Consider the following 19,371-nt stretch of genomic DNA (forward strand, 5'->3'; position numbering starts at 1 on the left):
AGTTGGCTCAACATTTTTTTTTTTTTTTACAGTGTAGGCCCTAATTGGAATAATTACCATTTTAATGTTTTTAAATAAGTCTCATATGTATATATATACACATACATACATACATATATACATATTAAAAATATAAATATTTAAATGTAAATATATGATTTTCAGATTTTTTATCTTGGCAAATGTGAAAATTTTGAGACATTGTTGGTCTTTGTCTCGGGAGACAATTGTGAGATGCAGAGGAGTTAATAGAACATCATAGCTGTTTACTTTTGCTCTTGTTCTGAAGCTTGAATGTTGCCATCCTTGAAACGAGCCCTTTTCTCAGTCACAGTACTTACTGTAAGGAAAGTGTGAGAGAGTCCATGAGCGTATCGTGCAGCGTGTTTGCGATGTGATGCTTGATGGAGTCTCTTCCAGTAAGGTCACTTTACATTCACATCACACAGTACAGCTTGATTAATGGAGAGGCTGAGAAATGGATTCTTTAATTTGATTAATTAGGCTCAAGACCTTGTCTGCAGAGGTCTGATGAGAATTGAATATAGGCATTCTGAAGAGCCTCGAAACCCGCATTAAGGGATCGTTATATATGGAATAAATGAACATTATGTGTCAATCAGGAAACTCTGAATGAGGGGGAAGCTAATGGGTTTGATTACAAGCGACCCCATTAAAACTTTTGTCCCAGTTTGGCCCCATGTGCATGAAGAGATTAGTGACTGGGATACAACTAATGCACTATCATTATCCTCATAAGCAAGCTTAATATCAGGAGGGCCTTGTCCAATGATGCCACAATTATCATTATTAACACAGGCTTTATAGGAAAGAGGAAGGAAAGTTTCTGTTTAGTGAGTTTCTGTACGACCAATTTAGCTTTATAGTACGGTACATTACGTTTGATAGCTCAAGTTCTTGTACTAACCAAACTATGAAAGCCAGTCTCTGCTATGGGACAAAAAATCTATAAAAAAAGTCATTGTGACTTTTTAATCTCACATTTTTTTCTCGCAATTACGAGTTTATATCTCACAACCCTGACTTTTTTCTCACAGTTGAGTTCTCACAATTCAAATTTTTTCTCAAAATTGAGTTATCTTACAGTACTGACTTTTTTTCTCACAATTGTGATTATATCTCATTATGATTTTTTTTCTCAAAATTCAGAGTTTATATCTGAAGATTCAGACATTTTTCTCATAATTGCGCATTTATATCTTATGTTGCTAATGATGTTGTTGCGTGATGTTGTCATTAATGACATAAAACTTTGTCATAAATTAATATACACAATGACATTACTCAAACCAATTGTCCTTCTCGGTGAAAAATATAATTTGAAATTAGGTTTGTTTGTTTATTATCATGTCTTTTATTTGTAAGAGTAATCTAAATGCAATAAATATATATTTTTTCTAAATTCCACTTTTTTTTAATGATTTGACAAAACTTGTGTGCAAGAGCACTAGTAAACAGGAACGTTTTGGCATTTTGATGAAAAATTTAAGAAGCCAAAAAAATTGAAAACGCAAAATAACAATTTGATCAACAACATGCATTTGGAAAATAGATGAATTTTGTTTTCATGCAAACTTTATTACTAAGCCTAACCCAGATTTGAACTGTTCACTATGATTTTTCCCACAACAGAGTGGAACTACTCAGCACTGCAGGGTCAATATAAGTGTAAAGATGTTTCCACAGTATCAGCATGTACTCAGAAACAACTGTCTAGTAGAGCTCCATGTTCTGTCACAGGACCAACTCTCACAGAGCAAGTCTCAGCTCAAACAGTTTCAGGCACAGAACCACATTGCAGACAGGCTGTATCTTGTTGGAAGTCCTTGACATGGAAGCAACTTCCACAGTCTACCGCATATAATCACTATTGAATGTAACCATTTTAATAGCAACTGCAATAATCCAGTATCAGGAGAAAGGATCCCCTAGTGGAAGGAAATCTGACAAGCACAGCATGAACAGGAGGCTGGTTATAATGTATTTTGGTGTAAAAGAGAAGACTCTGTAAGCAGTATGCAGCATTGTGAAACTGTGCAGTTGCTATTTCTGTCTGATCTGACTCTTAAAAATTACGTTGAATGGTGTAAACTAGAGGACTTGTCATCAGCTAAACCTTAAACCTTAAACAAATGCATTACTTAACATAAAATATGTAAGAAATACAGAACCTCAGACACTTTGAACTTCTGAGATGGACAGCACACACACAGTGTATTAACATACAGACATCTGTCTCCACATCACACTGAGAGAAAATGTGGGAAAACGCCTCTCTCACATATGCATCGGTTCCTTTTTATCCCCTTCCTTCCCCTCACCCATCCTTCCCTTCACTCAACTCACTCAGAATGGTCGATAGTAGAATGTAATGTTCTGCATTAATGCAAGTGATATTCACAATTGTCTCAGGGCGACTGGTACAATGGTCTCATTCTTATAAGAAGTAAACTAAAAGGCAATACAGATCCTAAGAGTTCAGAGATATTTTGCACACTGTAGAGGGCGGGTCAGTTCCCAGTGGTTTTCATGCTACATTTCCTTTTGTACCAAAAGGTGTTAACTCAATCAATGCAAATTTCAGTTGTTAGTTCCTGTCTCCATCTCGGGGGGTGTTGCTCGTGGTCTGAAGTACTTAAGGAAATGTTGCAAAAGGATCGGGGCGATTCTGTAGCCAGACGCCCGTTACCGTAGTGTGGTGTGTTTCTATACTTCACATGTATTTCTATAAAGTCAGGTATGCATCTTTTACTCCTAGATTATCTTTGAGAATTCGATGTTTTGTGTTGATGTGATTTGATCTCTTTGAATTGCTGTGGAATTGACATAATACATACAGTATTTACCTGACTGATAATAAATTGTAACATTTGACCTTATTCTGTTTTACTCTGTAATTATTGACTCTAGTTAACTAGAATAATCAAATATCAGAAGAATACTAATTAGAAATATACAAACAACCAATTTGCATTTCGACCTAAATTCGAGGTCATAATAAAATGAAGTCAGATTAAATAATAAAATGGAGTCAGATTAGAGTTTAATTTAAATTTGCGCATTGAAAAGACCGAACATGCAGGAAACCTTCATCCACCATTGGATACCTTCTTTGGGCTAAATGTGTGGACCTTACAAATATAAAAAATAAATAATATGTATTTATTTCAGCTAAAAGTGAAGTGCTAAAATTTCAAAAAAAAATTGAAAAATTCCCCCCCCCCCAAAAAAAACAAAACATGTTGTATATATATATATATTAGTGCTGTCAAACAATTAATCAGATCCAAAATAAAAGTTTTTGTTTACATAATATATGTGTGTATACTGTGTATATTAATTAATACAAACACATGCATGTATAAATTTAAAACAATATGTTGTTTATATATTAAATATTTATATATAATATAAAATATAAGAATATAAATATATATACATGCAAATATTTTCAAAATATATACTGTATGTGTGTGTTTATATATACATAATAAATATACACAGTACACACACACATATATTATGTAAACAAAAACTTTTATATTGGATGTGATTAATTAATTGTTTGACAGCACTAATATATATATATATATAAATTGTTTCTTATATTTCTTATATAGAGGATTAAAAGGTATTCCATAAAAAGAACTACACAGTTTCCCTTGAAGGCAGTTTCAATGTTTGGCTTTTTATTATAGATGATTGCATAACAGCCATCTCCAGTTGAAATGGGCCCGAGGTAAAGCTTTATGATTTAGACTCCAATTAAATTACCTCACTCACACTGACAGATGAACTCAGAGCACGGCCTTGTGAGGTCTTTTGAAGGAATGAGCCCACAATGTCAAAGTTCAGATACGGCACGGCTAATGTGTTTGACACTATGGACAGTGAATCTTGCCTCTTAATTAATTTCCTCCGTCTGGCCCGCTGCACTGTCGGAACTTATGATTGCAGACACTCCTAGGCATTTTATTCTTATAAAATAGTTCTTAAAGGAGCGGTACACCAAAAATGTTTAATTCTGTCATCATTTATATAGCCACATCTTTTGAAAATGTTATTTTGTTCTTTAGCAGAACACAAAAGGAGTTATTTATAGATGTAAAACCTTAATCAGATTTATATATTTTCTTCAGAAAGTGTGAGTGGTGGTTGCCTGGACGTTGTTTTTTGGTTATCCAGTGTTCTGTCGTTTTGCAGTTCTGGACGTTTTTTGTTGCTTGCTCGCCCAAATTAAAAGAGCTCACCTCCACATTTATTTGATCTCTAGATAAAAGACGTCTACAGATATTTTGACTAATTTTACAGTCCACAAGGCCAGTCTGATTGTGTAGAAAAGTAATAACGCACTTCTTCTCAATAAACCACACTATTTGAGGCATCATTCATGTTTGTAGTGCAGACCTTGCATTATGAGCTGCACAGCTAAATGTAACACAGTTAGGGGATTGTTCAAATCATTAACCCTAATTATGGCAGTAATGATCCTATATGAGCCTTATATGAAATATGAGCTTTAGCAACCACCGCTAATAAATGGATCTTCTTTAAACACTGTATAAAGCTTTTTTTTATTTTGTTCACTTCTATATTTGTGACAATGGCTAATGCAGGAGTTTTATTGTCACAGCCATGGTTACTATGGTAAATCTGTGCATACATCACAGGAAAAACAGGTTTTACTAATTAACGTCCTGGTGAGAGGAAGATGATTCGGAATGAAGCGTCTGCCAGAAAGTTGTATTCATCATTTTATTCATAATTTACTTGGGGTTTTGTCAGAAATAACAGCCTAATATAAAGCGCATTGTTTATATTCCAGTAATTCTTTGGGGAAGCGTACTACTCGCTTAATTTAACTGTGTCTATTTACTGCACAGTGTGGGTGTGACCGAAACCAATTCTCACTCTTTAGGGGGCTTTGAACTGGTGTTAATGTTCTGCCGAGATGCATGATTGTTTCGATATTGGCATAATCCCTCAGAATTATCCTAATCCAAACGATTGTTAAATTGTTCTTTGGAAACTCCATGAGAACAGAGGTTTTTCCATGACAGTAATTCATTATCATAAGTATTGACCTAAACATTTCATAAATACGGATGGCAGAGTTCAAAATCATTTCAAACTAATTTAAACGATTAGTTCACCCCAAAATGAAAATTCTGTTCATTTATTCACCCTCATGTCAATTCACTGACTTTCATTCTTCAGTGAAACCCAAATGAGATCTTTTGGTCATGCTTTTCCATGATTTAAGCTTCAAAAATGACAATGGCATCATGAAAGTGTTGTTAAAATATCATAAAAATAGCTGTGATTCAAGAACAAATCATTCAGACTGGGTTTGCGAACTGAATAAACATATTCACTGAAAAGATCCAACAAAAACAATGACTTCACAAAAGAGTTCATAGCTCAGAAATCACTACTTCATAAACGTATCAAGGACTGCTAGTGCTAAGATTTTTGGGGAATAATGATCAAATTTGGACCTCAAACCTAACAAATACACAACTGCTCAAAAGTTTGGAATAACAATGATTTTTTAAAATGTTTTTGAAAGGAGTTTCTTATACTCAAAAATTGCATTTACATGATGAAAAATACAGTAAAAACAATAATAATTTAAAATAACTTTATATTATATTACACTAAAAATGTAATTTATTCCTGTGATCAAAGCTGAATTTTCAGCATTACTCCAGTCTTCATTGTCACATGATCTTTCAGAAATCAATATGCTGATTTGCTGCTCAAGACAAATGTGTAATTATTATCAGTGTTAAACCGTTTTTGCTGCTTAATATTTTTGTGGGAACTCTCTGTGATACACTACCATTCAAAAGTTGAAGTAAGATAAAAAAAAAAAAAAATTAAAAAAGGAAAAAATAAATACTTGCATTAATCAAGGATTCATTAAATTGATCAAAAGCAACAGTATAATGTTGCAAAAGATTTATATTTCAAATAAAAATAATAAGCAGTGCAACTGTACAAAGGGCCATTATTAATACTTGAGTGCTAGTAATAACTAATAACTGAGAAGCATACCAGCGTATTAGAATGATTTCTGAAGGATAATGTGACACTGAAGACTGGAGTAATTGATGCTGAAAAATCAGCTTTGCATCACAGGAATAAATCACGTTAAAATATATCCAAATAGAAAACAGTTCTTTTAAACTGTAATAATATTGAACTTTTTTTTTCTATCAGCTTACTGTATTTTACATGAAATAAATGCAGCCTTGGTGAGCAGAAGAGACTCCAAACTTTTGACCAGTAGTATGCATTCAGAATATGTTAAATATAATTCATTAGTTATATGGACTATTTTTATGTGCACATAAAATTTCACAGCTCCACATACCCTGTTCTTTTTCACTTCTATTATATCGAAAAAATTCACCTTCTGCATTCCACAGAAGAAGGAATGTCATATGGTTTCAGAGCAGCATGAGGGTGAAAAATGAATGGCAGATGTTTCGCTTTGGGTTAACAATCCACATTTTTGGGAAGCTTGCGGAAAGTTTCAGTTCTTGGAGTCACTTGAAGCTCTTTGCTTGGCTGGAATGTATGGGAAGTGAGTTTGTGTGCTTTTATCGGAAACGGTTTGCGTACTGCAGCTACGGAGAGCTCTTTTCTTCGAGTCCGGGCTGGAGTAAGTTTTACGGTTACACATGGGCGTCAGAAACCTCAGAGGTGAAGATGAAAACACAGAATCAGTGGACGACAGCCTCGATGATCTCATTCCACCTCTATCTTCGTCGTAATCGTCATCGTCACAGCACAACGCGTGATAGAGCGTCTTGTCGTAGTAATGGAGGCGTCCTCCAGATCCAAAGAGCCAGGAGGCTTTAGGGCTGTTTGAGGCCTTTAATGGTCCATTGAGGGCAGGCAAGTCTCCACAGCTCCTGCGGTAGAGCTCTAATTCTTGTTTCTTGGATGTGGTTGAGTTACGGACCGTGTCTAGCAGAGGGTTGTGCAGTAAGTGGTTGTCGGATAATGTCTCATTGTGCAAGAGGTCACCACGGTCCTTGCTGCAACACACTAGTGTCAGGTCATCGTCTGAGTCGAGGTCGATATCTGATGTTAACTTGTCGATTTGTGCCACAACCTGGAGAGAAGAAAAAGAAAAAATTGAAAATTGAGCCCTCGTGATATCTGAAGCTTTTGTAGTTTGCCCCAGAAATGAAAATTATGTCATTATTTACTCACCCTCATGTGTTTTCAAACCTGGTCGACTTTCTTTCTTTAGTACAATATCATACAATATATTCATTCAATATCAACTGGGTCTGATCTGCTTGTTTTCCCCAGAAAAAGAAAAGCCATACAGATTTGGAATGACATGAGGGTGAGTAAATGATGACAGAATTTTCACTTTTGCTTTTTTTTTTCAGTTCCATGAAATTGCTATGTTTAAATCAACTCAAATGTTTGCTCTAATAATAGAAAACTGTGAACAGAAAACTAGCATGCTAAGTATACTATTTTATTATTATATAACATGATTTTGGCATGAGGTACACGAAAAAGTAGATCACTATGCTGGCATATGAGCAGTAATATGTCATTAAGTAAAGCAATATTAAATACAGGACTTTATTGTATGTAGCAATACTGAACATCAGCACAATCTCCACTGTTCAGCATAATGTAAACCCCCAAAATACCAATATAAAATAGTTCTAAATCCCATTATAACAGAACATTAAATATTTACAAGTTTCTTCTTTATCTTATGGCTCAAAAACATATAAAATTGCACTTTCTTACAATATTAAGTCTCCCTGTATAGTCCCATGCAAAGCACACTGGGAGCTAGAAAAGTCTCAGTCAGATTTAGTTAAAACCAACAAAAAATGAGTCACGTACAGAGCTGGGTAAATTACTTACAAATTTGAATCCATTACTGATTAAGGATTATGATGAACAATGTAGTTAACAACGTAATCTAGGTTACTAATTTTAGGTGAGTAAGGTTAGGTTACACCTTTATGTTTTCCTGTGAGATTGGGTACAAACACGTGTAAATAAAACCATTTGAATTCATACAAATTAGCCACCAATTATCATCTAGTTTCTCAGAGTTTTGTTGAAAACACCAAGATATTCCACAGTATTTTCTGAATAATGCCTATAGTTTTATGGCTGAGTTTAAACCATAAATGAGTAATAAGGATTTATATATATATATATATACAGTTCCCTCCAAAAGTATTGGAACAGTAAGGGCAATTCCTTCATTTTTGCTGTAGACTGAAAACATTTGGGTTTGACATCAAAAGATGAATATAAAATGAGAGATTAACATTTCATCTTTTATTTACAGGTATTTTCACCTGGATCTGATAAACAACTTAGAAGATAGCACCTTTTGTTTGAACCCACCCATTTTTCATGTTACCAAAAGTATTGGAACAGATAGAATTAACAGATTAAAGTGAAAAAGACTTAATATTTAGTTGCAAATCCTTTGCTTTCAATAACTGCATCAAGCCTGTGACCCATTGACATCACCAAACTTTTGTATTCTTCTTTTGTGATGCTTTTCCAGGCTTTCACCGCAGCCTCTTTCAGTTTTGGGGGGTTACTCCCTTCAGTCTCTTCTTTAGCAGGTAAAATGCATACTCTACAGGGTTTAAGTCTGGAGATTGACTTGGCCAGTCTAAAACCTTCCACTTCTTGCCCCTGATGAACTCCTTTGTTGTTTTGGCACTATGTTTTGGGTCATTATCTTGCTGCATGATGAAGGATCTCCCAATCAGTTTGGTTGCATCTTTCTGTAAATTGTCAGACAAAATATTTCTGTAGACTTCTGAGTTAATTTTGCTGCTGCCATCATGTGTTACATCATTAATGAAGATTAATGAGCCTGTCCCAGAAGAAGCGATGAAAGCCCAAGCCATTACATTACTTGTGTAATATGTACTATAATGTACACCTGTGTACACTGTGTTTCAGATGAGCTTGTATGTTTGAGATCATGAGCAGATCCTTTCTTTCTCCAAACTTTAGCCTTTCCATCACTTTGGTCCATAAAATCAGTCCATAAAACCTTGTCCCAGAATTGAAGCTCGTCTCCTATTCTTCTTGCTAATGAGTGGTTTGCATCTTCTGGTGTAACCTCTGTACTTTTGTTCATGAAGTCTTCTGCGAACAGTAGATTGTGATACCTTCACACCTGCCCTCTGGAAGTTGTTGCTGATGTCACTAACAGTTGTTTTAGGGTCTTTCTTTACAGCGGTCACAATGTTTCTGTCATCAACTGCAGATGTTTTCCTTGATCTACCCGTTTGAGATGTGTTACTTGGTACACTAGTGGTTTCTTTCTTCCTCAGGAGATTCCAAATGGTTGTTCTTGCTATTGCCAGTGGTTTGATTGATTTTTCATCTTCTCTCAGATTCACAATTGCTCGTTTTTTTACCCATAGACACCTCTCTGGTTTTCATGCTGGTTACACCTCTAACTAACTATAAATGCAGTCTGCACGGATCTGAAACTGAGCGCAGACATTCAGTGCTATTTATTGTTTGAATAATCAATTAATAAGACACACCAGGGCAACAAAACACACCTGTCAGTCACATGATCCAATACTTTTGGTAACATGAAAAATGGGTGGGTTCAAACAAAAGGTGCTATCTTCTAAGTTGTGTATCAGATCCAGATGAAAATACCTGTAAATAAAAGATGAAATGTTAATCTCTCATCATATATTCATCTTTTGATGTCAAACCCAAATGTTTTCAGTCTACAGCAAAAATAAAGGAATTGGCCTTACTGTTCCAATACTTTTGGAGGGCACTGTATATATATATATATATATATATATATATATATATATATATATCCTTTCCATCTTTATGTTTTCCATCTCACCCCATTTCAGCCACTGGCACTGGAATATTTAATATATGTTTGTGCTGAAGGGAATTTGTCCTCCTGCTGAGCTAGTAACTGCATCTTACATAAGATCTCAACCATACGCTTATCAATATTCCTTCTCTTGCTTTACCCAGCTCTTTTTCTGAGCAGGGTCTCAAGGCTGGTGCTCACAAATCAGAGACAAAACAAAGCACAGGCGTAGCGATCCTGCCAGATCATAAAGTCTGTCTGAAGATTTTAATCAGATTACTGTATAACATGCATAAATGGTTATTTATGATGGGATATTGTTTGAAATGAAATCATATTTCTGTACTGCATAGACACTATGTTGCTCCTTGTCAATATTAAGCAGCTTAGTAGGTTATTTATGACGCAGTTATGTTTTTTTTTCTCAGGATTTTGATGATAAAGCACTGCTTGGATTGAAATAGCAGAGTTATTAATGACAGCATATTCTGTAATTTGCTGCTTCGGATTTCGATGAGCTCAGGGCTTTGTTGCTGCCAAACTTTCTCATCGTATTCAATCGCAGGATGTGGCGTTCATGATATAGCACATCGGCTATTCAGCGGCGAGCCAAAGGCTGTTGGGATTCGGTAATGAGCAGTCAAACGTAAACAGGAAGAGGCCAAATGACAGGCATTCAACAGCCCAAATAGCCATTCACAACGCACCTGCTGCTCGAAAGCGCACACAATACACAAACAATGCCAAGCTTTAAGCAAGGACTGTACAAACATTATGTACTGTATTTGCGAATAGGCTATGTCTCGAGCCCTGCCAAGTATGATAAGCACCATGCAGTTATCAGAGATACATTTTTGGGACTCCACTGAAAGGCTCCTGTCTGGAGGAGGTATTAGATCATCTCTCGTGGGGTTGTGCCCTGTGTGCTGCTGTCAGACAGTTCATGTTTAATGCATTCCTGCCAACCACACGCTAACTGATTGGAGATCAGAGTGCCGCTCCATTGAGACCAGCTGAAACAATTGCTACCTTGTGAGGGGCGGTTTGACTTGAGGAGCCTTGCACACCTTGCAAAGCAGAAATGCTGACCTATAGAAATCCCCAAGTGTTGTGATTGTTGTAGGAGGCACTGCTCATAACAAGTGGTTAGTGCACTTGCTGACTGCTGTGCGCTTGTATGCATGCGGGTGACACGCTTTTCTGTAGCTCGGTAACTGCAAGATGTATTCAACACCCGTTTTGGGGAGTAACAAGTTGCATGTAATGGCGTTATGTAATTTAATTACAAAATAAATGTAACTGGAATCTGATACAGTTAAAAAATGTGAAATTAAATTACAGTTACTTATGAAAATGTTAACAATTATAAATTTTCTGTAAAAGCTAGGATAGTAAATAATATTAATTTGTTGCTTTGCCTGTTTTTGATGTGCACATTGCCCCCTGCCATTTAAAGGCTGTTTAAGCATTAGCGCTAAAAAGACATGGACACAGTTATTTTTGTGCCTGACCTTATTGAATATGCATTTCAATCATCACAACTCTCGGAAGATTTTAGCATGATAATGGTTATGACGATGTTAATGTATTTGGTCTTGGCGGAATAGATCTGCTATTCTGCTGCTGCTGAATTGCTGCTGCTGGTTATTGCTGTAGTTGTAGATTATTGCTGCTGCTGCTGCTGCAAGCAAGTATGGGAACTTGCTACTGCCAGTGCATAAGGTGATACAGTGCTGTGAGTATTTAAGACATACTGCTGCTGCATAAATAGCATATAAAATAACCCATAGATCTATACAGGTGGAGCTGGGGAAGGTGCTGGGTTTCAGAGGAACTCTGAAAGCGTGCTGCAAATGCTCAAGTGAATGCTAACCAGCCATTTAAATGTAAAGTAGCAAGCTCATTGGCTGCAAATGCAACATGAACCCATCAGCTTCTGCCAAGTTGTTTAACGCTGTGAATATCATCAGTTACGTTAATACCCGTCAGCCTGCGCCATCTAGAGTTTCATGACTGAACTATGTATTTGTAGGAGTTTCCCTTTCAGATGCAAAATTTATGGGAGGAGAGTATTTAAAGGTGCCATAGAATGGAAAACTGTATTTGCCTTGGCATAGTTGAATAATAACAGTTCTGTACATGGAAATGACATACCGTGAGCCTCAAACACCATTGTTTCCTCCTTCTTATGTAAATATCGTGAATGCAAAAGACCACTGAAAAATAGGCGAATCATAACAGGTTTTAACAGACCATTTCATTCTAGGGACAAATGCTAGGGTTTTAAATGGACATGTAAAACCATTTCTGGAGATATTTTACCCTTACCTAAGCCACATACCATCTATGTAGATATCAGAGAACAATTTAAAATATTGTATCAATGCATTCTATGGCACCTTTAAATAAATCATGCAATGCAGTTTACTAATGTTTGCGCTCGTCAAATTACTGGATAAAGCATGTCTTAATTTTCTCCTCCCATCGGCACTTTTATGGAATTGTGCTCCAATGCTGATTTGCCCTGTTTAGTAAATTTGGCCCTTAGGCTACAACCTGTCTGAGAGTTTATGGTGGCTGTGCATTAAAATTAAATTATTATAATCTTAATTCAAGTGATGAAGGATTTTGAAAGTCTGACAGTAATTAGAGTACTACTGTAAGGTTAACCCTGTCTGGTTTAAATGTTTGAAAATGTTTAGCATTTTAAAATATTCGTTAGAAATTTTGAAGAGTAATCAAAAAGTAATCAAATGTAATCAGTGTCAGCAGATAGACACAGGACACAGAGGTAAGTGCAATACAATCAACAGGTTTATTGAGTAGTAGCAGAGGGGAATGAGATGAGCAGAATGTCCAGGTAAGCAGGCAGTGAATGGGAATGTCTCTAGGGGCTTATCTGAGTGTGAATGTCCTTTTTTCCTTTTCCAGGGGATCTGGAGGTAACAATGGATCGTGGAGATGGTGGAGAACAGGGGTAGGAACACTGGAGCAACTGGTAAGTAGACAAAAGGTAAGTGGGTCAGGTTAGTCAACATGGAATGTTTGAGACCAGACAGTGAGTGAACGGGAGGAGTGCAGGGATATAGTGCTGCTGATTAGTGCTGACTGGTGGCGGTGATCAGAAATCAGGGGATTGGTATCTGGTGAGTGTCGTTGGTGGTGCCTGTGGTGACTCTCTGACAGTACCCCCTCCTCCAGGGGCGGCTCCTGACGCCCTATTACGGCGACGGGTCGGCCACAGCCTCTGGGTGCGGGGCGGTCAGGGTGGTTCTGGTGAAACTAGGCCAGAAGAGAGGGATCCAGCACATCATCCCGGGCCACCCAGGATCTTTCCTCCGGCCCGTATCCCTCCCAGTCAATAAGATATTCTAGGCGACCACCTCGTCGCCAAGAATCCAACATGTCCTGCACCCTGTAGACTAGGGGCTCTTCGATGATCTCGGGAGGAGGAGGTACTGCAGGCTCGTCAGGTTCTGTGACAGAGGGAGAGACAGGCTTGAGGAGTGAGACATGGAATGCTGGATGGATACGATACCGTGCAGGGACTTGGAGAAGGTAGGTGACCTCATTGATCTGCCTCTCGATGGTAAAGGGACCGATATAGTGGGGACTCAGCTTCCGGCAGGGCAGGCAGAGATGCAGATCCCGGGTGGAGAGCCAGACCTTATCTCCAGGATGATAGACGGGGGTGGCAGACCGATGGGCATCTGCATAGGTCTTGTGTCTCTGCACTGCCTGCTGGAGTTGGTCATGAGCTGAGTCCCAAACTCTCTCGCTCGCTCGGAACAAGTGGTCGACAGCTGGAATGTCGGAGGGCTCTTCTGTCCAGGGAAACAGAGGGGGCTGGTAGCCGAGTATGCACTGGAAAGGGGTGAGGTTGGTGGTGGTTTGCTTGAGGGAATTTTGTGCATGCTCGGCCCATGGGAGGTAGCGATTCCAGCTGTGCTGGTTGTCATGACAGTAGGTCCGGAGATATCTCCCAATCTCCTGAATATTCCGCTCAGTCTGGCCGTTGAGGAGTTTGAAGAATGCCTTCCAGGCATGGGAGACAAACTGTGGCCCACGGTCGGAGACGACATCTTCCGGGATGCCGAAGGTGCAGAAGAGATTATGGAAGAGGGCCTCTGCTGTTTTGAGGGCTGTGGGTAAACCCTGGAGGGGAATTAACTTGCAGGCTTTGGAGAATCTGTCAACTGCAACGAGTCTGTTCGAAGAGCGCTGACCAGCTCTTTGAGGAGATCCGCAGTGGCGGGGTTTGGGAACTCCATCTCCGGTCGTTGGTTCTGGTCTGGTCTTCTGTCGGCAGATAGACACTGGACACAGAGGTAAGTGCAATACAATCAACAGGTTTATTGAGTAGTAGCAGAGGGGAATGAGATGAGCAGAATGTCCAGGTAAGCAGGCGGGGGATGGGAATGTCTCTAGGGGCTTATCTGAGTGTGAATGTCCTTTTTCCTTTTCCAGGGGATCCGGAGGTAACAGTGGAGACGGTGGAGAACTGGAGCGGTGGAGAACAGGGATAGGAACACTGGAGCAACTGGTAAGTAGACAAAAGGTAAGTGGGTCATATTAATCAACATGGAATGTTTGAGACCAGACAGTGAGTGAACGGGAGGAGTGCAGGGATATAGTGCTGCTGATTAGTGCTGACTGGTGGCGGTGATCAGAAATCAGGGGATTGGGATCTGGTGAGTGTCGTTGGTGGAGACTGCAGTGACTGTGGTTACTCTCTGACAATCAGTTACATTACTTTAATAAAATAATTGAAATAAAAAACACTACCGATTAGGCCTACATTTTAAAAAGGGTAACTTGTAATCTGTAACCTATTACATTTCTAAATTAACCTTTGCAAAACTGAGCAGCACCATGGGCATGGGTTTGAATGATGGTATGCATGATGCATAAAGTTTACTTAGATAAAAGTGGCTGCCGAATGCATAGAAACTATACAACATTACAATTACAATACTAATATTTATGTATTTTTTCTTTGCTTTTGAACATATAGAGCTTTTTTTGGTGGAAAACCACAGGGAAGCTTCTCTTTTGAAATATTTATCTTTTGTCGACAGCAGATTTATAAACCATTCTTATTACAAATTTGGGAAGTTGTTAGGCAGATATTGCATTTTTAAATGCACATTATAACTGACTCAAACTCACAGCACTTGCAGAGATGTGGAGTAGAATTGAAACCATTGTTATCATGTGCGGCTCATGCGAAAAAGATCACATATTTATATTATTATTTGTGATTTGATATTTGTGCTGAACCATACCACTATCTCTGGCATTATTAGAATGAACTAAAAAATGTTTTTGGCCAATTGACGACCAATTCACTCAATATATATATTTTTATTCTGAACCCTAGTGGTGTGTATAAAGAATTATGCAATTTTTTTTCAGTTACTAATGAAATTTTTTTAAGGCATTATGCGCATTAAGCCATGATTAATTGATTTCCGTGGGTGAAAGTGGTCAATAATTGGGGGGTTACAAATATAAAGTGAGCCAAATACTTGTTGGTCACGTGATCTCAAAATGGCAGCTCCCATGAGGTGACCCTCTTCATGTAAAATAAAACACCATTTTCTAACCATGACTAGCATCTACTGAATATACATAATTTATAACACAAAATCTTTTAAAAATATCTATTCATTCCTATTCTGAACTAAAACAATTTAACAGATTTTTTACAAAATACATAAGTTTTAAAAAGTTATGTTTCAGAACTTTCAGGACCAAAAGCAAAACAAAAGACAAAAAGTCCATTTGGAGGATTGCTTGGATCCCCTATTTAAATCTAATTAAGTAGCTGGTGCAACAAATCCCATGCCATTCTAAAAGTTACAACCCATACCATTTTTTTTTTTATCCGATTTGTCTCAGTCATCTTACCTGCAGAACCCCCGGTCTTAGAGTCGGATAATTGCCAAACCTTCCCAGAAGGCTTTTAAACAGAGTGTGAGTCAGAACAAGCATTTACCCAATTTAAACTTTTGCGAGAGGAAGCCTGATTTGAAAGCAGTAAGAAACAGACCCATCACCACCATTGGGATTCTTAAGCGATTGATTTTTACCTGGAGACTCCAAAACATCTGATAGAAACCATTAGATTCAAAAACAGATTCTAACCTCATACATTTTTCATCATCTATTGCTGCCTTCCCCATATATTTGCTCTGAAAATAATCTCCATATGCATTATCATATCTATCTACATATATTTATGCATTAGACAGACGTTTTAATCCAAAGCGATTTACATGGCATTCAAGTTATATGTTATATAAGCTACTGTTGCCTTGGTTTTGCTAGCAGCATGTGGTACTAATTGAGTTACAAGAACGCTGTTAACCAGAAGAGCGGTTTAGCTAGTTAACTGTGCATGTGGAAAAATGTGTTACTAGTAGCCATGCATTCTGACGAAATAAAGTTCTTCTAACTTAGCTCAATTTACTATATTATTTAGTGTGACGGTAGCATTTTTATTTTTTTTTGACTCGTCATATTAGTGTAGACTATGTTTTATACAGTTTGTTCAGTTTATATTGATTAGCAGTTATCAAAATGCATAAATTAAAATGAAGTAACCTCTTAAGTACTTTAAATGGATTTTAAAGTAGTGTGTAATAGGGGTGTGCCTATAGACGATAGTATGTGTATTAGTCAGATATATCGCCTGTGGCTGATGACACTGATGATAGCAAGACGATTATTATTATTATATTTATTATTAATATCATGCTAGTAATACTATCTAATTAATATAAGGGCTTATTGTTCCATCATATTTCTTTTCCCGCGTTTTTACAGCGTTGCGCGTTGTAACCAATCACATACAATTCCGTTGAATTTATGAACGCAATGGCCAATCAGAGGTGTTCAGATGAGTCATCTCTGAAACAGCAAGTTTTGCTCTTCATTGCACGCACTCGCTGACTAAATTCAGCTCTCTCGTGAATAAACAACAAAGTGCAGATGTATGTGCGATGTAAGTATAACAGATTTATTCATCATACAGTGTAGATAGCTTCACTGATTATAACAGAGTGTTTTTAAAGTGCATGGACTCTTGCTAGATTGAAGTCAGCGATGATGTTCTTTGGTAATGTAAATGTTCTTTGCTCATTTAGTAGCTGCTGTTTGAATAACTGAGGAAATGTAAGCATTATAATTACTTACAATGTTTCTATTAAATTGTTATCATGTTAAATACAAATTCAGTCATACTAAAAACGGCTGCTTTTAGCCTTACGCTGGAGTTGGTTCACTTTCCGGCAATGAGTAAATAATTAAATAAATTAGCAGGATAATATTGTGTATCGGTGATCTCACAGGCTGACGATAGGGCGATATGACAATTAAGCATATCGCCCAACATTAGTGTGTAAGCTACTTTCGTACTCAAGCACTTTTGAAAAAGCAGCACTACAAAAATTACTAGCAAAACTTTTTTTTTTTAAAGTGTAGCTTGGCAACTTACTACTAACATTTTCAAAAACATCAACATTACCTTCCTGATAATGTTGTTTACACCACTGTACTGTAAATAATGAAAACAAAAGTCTGTCTGGTTAAAATAGTTGAATTGTTGATGTATTTCATTTTATACAACAGAATATAAAGAAGGCCCATATTGGATCTGTGCATGTGCTGTTTTTGGCGGGAAATCAGTATTCTACGGAACTGATTTAAACATAATTAAAATGTGTTAAATGGAGCTTAAAGTACTAACTTTAATTGCTAGGTGACAGCATGATCAAATTAGCCAAATTATTGAATTACACGAACACAAAAGGAACTTTAGACATCATAATTCTGTGTGCGTGGGGTCTGTAAGTGAGCAGTGTACTGGTTACACTTGGCAGCAAAGAATTCAGAATCGTGAAAAATGTTTGGCTGTTATCCATGGAATAAGAGACAGCTGAAAGACAGATGAGCGTGTGGCAAAACTAATAACCATAACAAGATGTCAGTAGTAACAATAAGGCTCTGCTGCAAGGTGTGAGTGACAGATGGAGGTGTTAACTCAGGCAAGAGTGGCAGAGCTACCGGTGATGCCTGAACTTGGCCAAGGAGACAAATGAGACAAATCCAGCGGAGCTGTGACTGAGATGATGAGACAAATGCCAGTCTGGGACACTCATAGCCTCAGTGACAGTAATGAGGCAGATAGATATCCACCCGAGGAAAGAGATTAATTAAGGAGATGTCCTCTCACATAACGCTGAAAGCAGTCGCCCAGCACAAGGGGAGATAACCGCAAAAGAGATGAGACGTTGACAGGTGAGAAGATGAGGAAATCAGTTGTGCTCCCATTGTCTGATTCGCTGGGTGATAATTAGGCATCACAGATGACATCTTGCTTGTATGGGGGTGTCACACCGTATGTGGGGGGTGTCATCCTGCAAGTCTTTCTCCTTGTTAATCTATCTGTTGGTTGCTGTTTGGGTGACAAGCTGTCCAGTCAACAGCCCCTAGTTGGACGCATCATAGGGGCATGAATGTGTTTGTGACCTTGTGTATGTTTGAGAATTGTGCCCACTGTGTATGTGTCTATTGGTTTATGTATATTTAGGTAGTCAGTCAGTAGTTGTGTTTAGGCCAATAACAAACTCTGTGAAAGTATGCAAACATAAAGGCAAATGCTTATCAGTGCATTGGAAGATTGCAAAATTTCTGGGTTAATAAAATGGGAGAAAAAAAAAAACAGTACACAAGGGGCTGATAGAGTTACCAAGAGGGTGTGTTGTTTAGGTGACTTTGGGTGTCATTTTTAAAATGGTTCAGCAACTTTGAGAATGTAAATATAAACTTGCGTTGTGCTACGAATTGCTTTCAACAAATTTTGGAACGCAACAATGTGTGAAATCAGTCATGCGTACTTACATACTTGAGTATATTTCGGGTCTTACCCGGCACAGTGTAGGAATCAGTGCCTTGTTTAAGAGCACTAAGGTGGTAGCTTGTACCCTTGAACTTAAAAAAAGGTTTGTCTTGTTGGAGCTGATAGCCTTGTGGGCATTGCTCTGACATGTTTGTGCAGCTACACTGGCCCTCCATTAGCAGGATTGGTCATCTTTGGGTAAAAGCCCACAACCTTTCTCTTACTAAATCACCCCATCAGACAGTGCCTTTTAACAAATCACTCATTTAACCTTCAAAGCAGGCCTGTAATGTGTGTTTTACCTCCCGGAGCTCTTTTGCCACGTCCTTGAGCTCAGCAAGAACTTCCTCCAGCTGTTCCATGACCATCTTAATGTGCCTGCGGATCTCTGCTCTCCGGTCAGGGCTCTGGCTCGGTTCAAATGGTCCTAGCACTGTGCTGTGAAACATCCTTCACATGGGGACGATAGCAGCAGCCAGGAGGGGACAGGACACTGGGCTTCATGTCTGAAGCCCCCCACAGTGTTGTTTGGCCCTATCTGAATGAAAGACCCATTCTCTGGTCCAAACATCTTAGCATA

The 19,371-nt window shown here is 37.9% G+C and overlaps 1 protein-coding gene across 1 annotated transcript; it reads right to left on the reverse strand.

Moving 5' to 3' along the window:
• Positions 1-6,559: 6,559 nt before the first annotated feature.
• Positions 6,560-19,240, reverse strand: LOC306866371 (inhibitory synaptic factor 1-like; the record flags this gene model as incomplete). Its single annotated transcript, XM_079411545.1, has 2 exons — positions 6,560-7,144; positions 19,094-19,240. 2 exons carry the CDS (start codon positions 19,238-19,240, stop codon positions 6,560-6,562), a joined length of 732 nt encoding a protein of 243 aa, XP_079267671.1.
• Between the last annotated feature and the right edge of the window lie 131 nt (positions 19,241-19,371).

This window comes from Barbus barbus (genome assembly GCF_936440315.1).
Source record: "Barbus barbus genome assembly, chromosome: 48".
Lineage (NCBI taxonomy): Eukaryota > Metazoa > Chordata > Actinopteri > Cypriniformes > Cyprinidae > Barbus > Barbus barbus.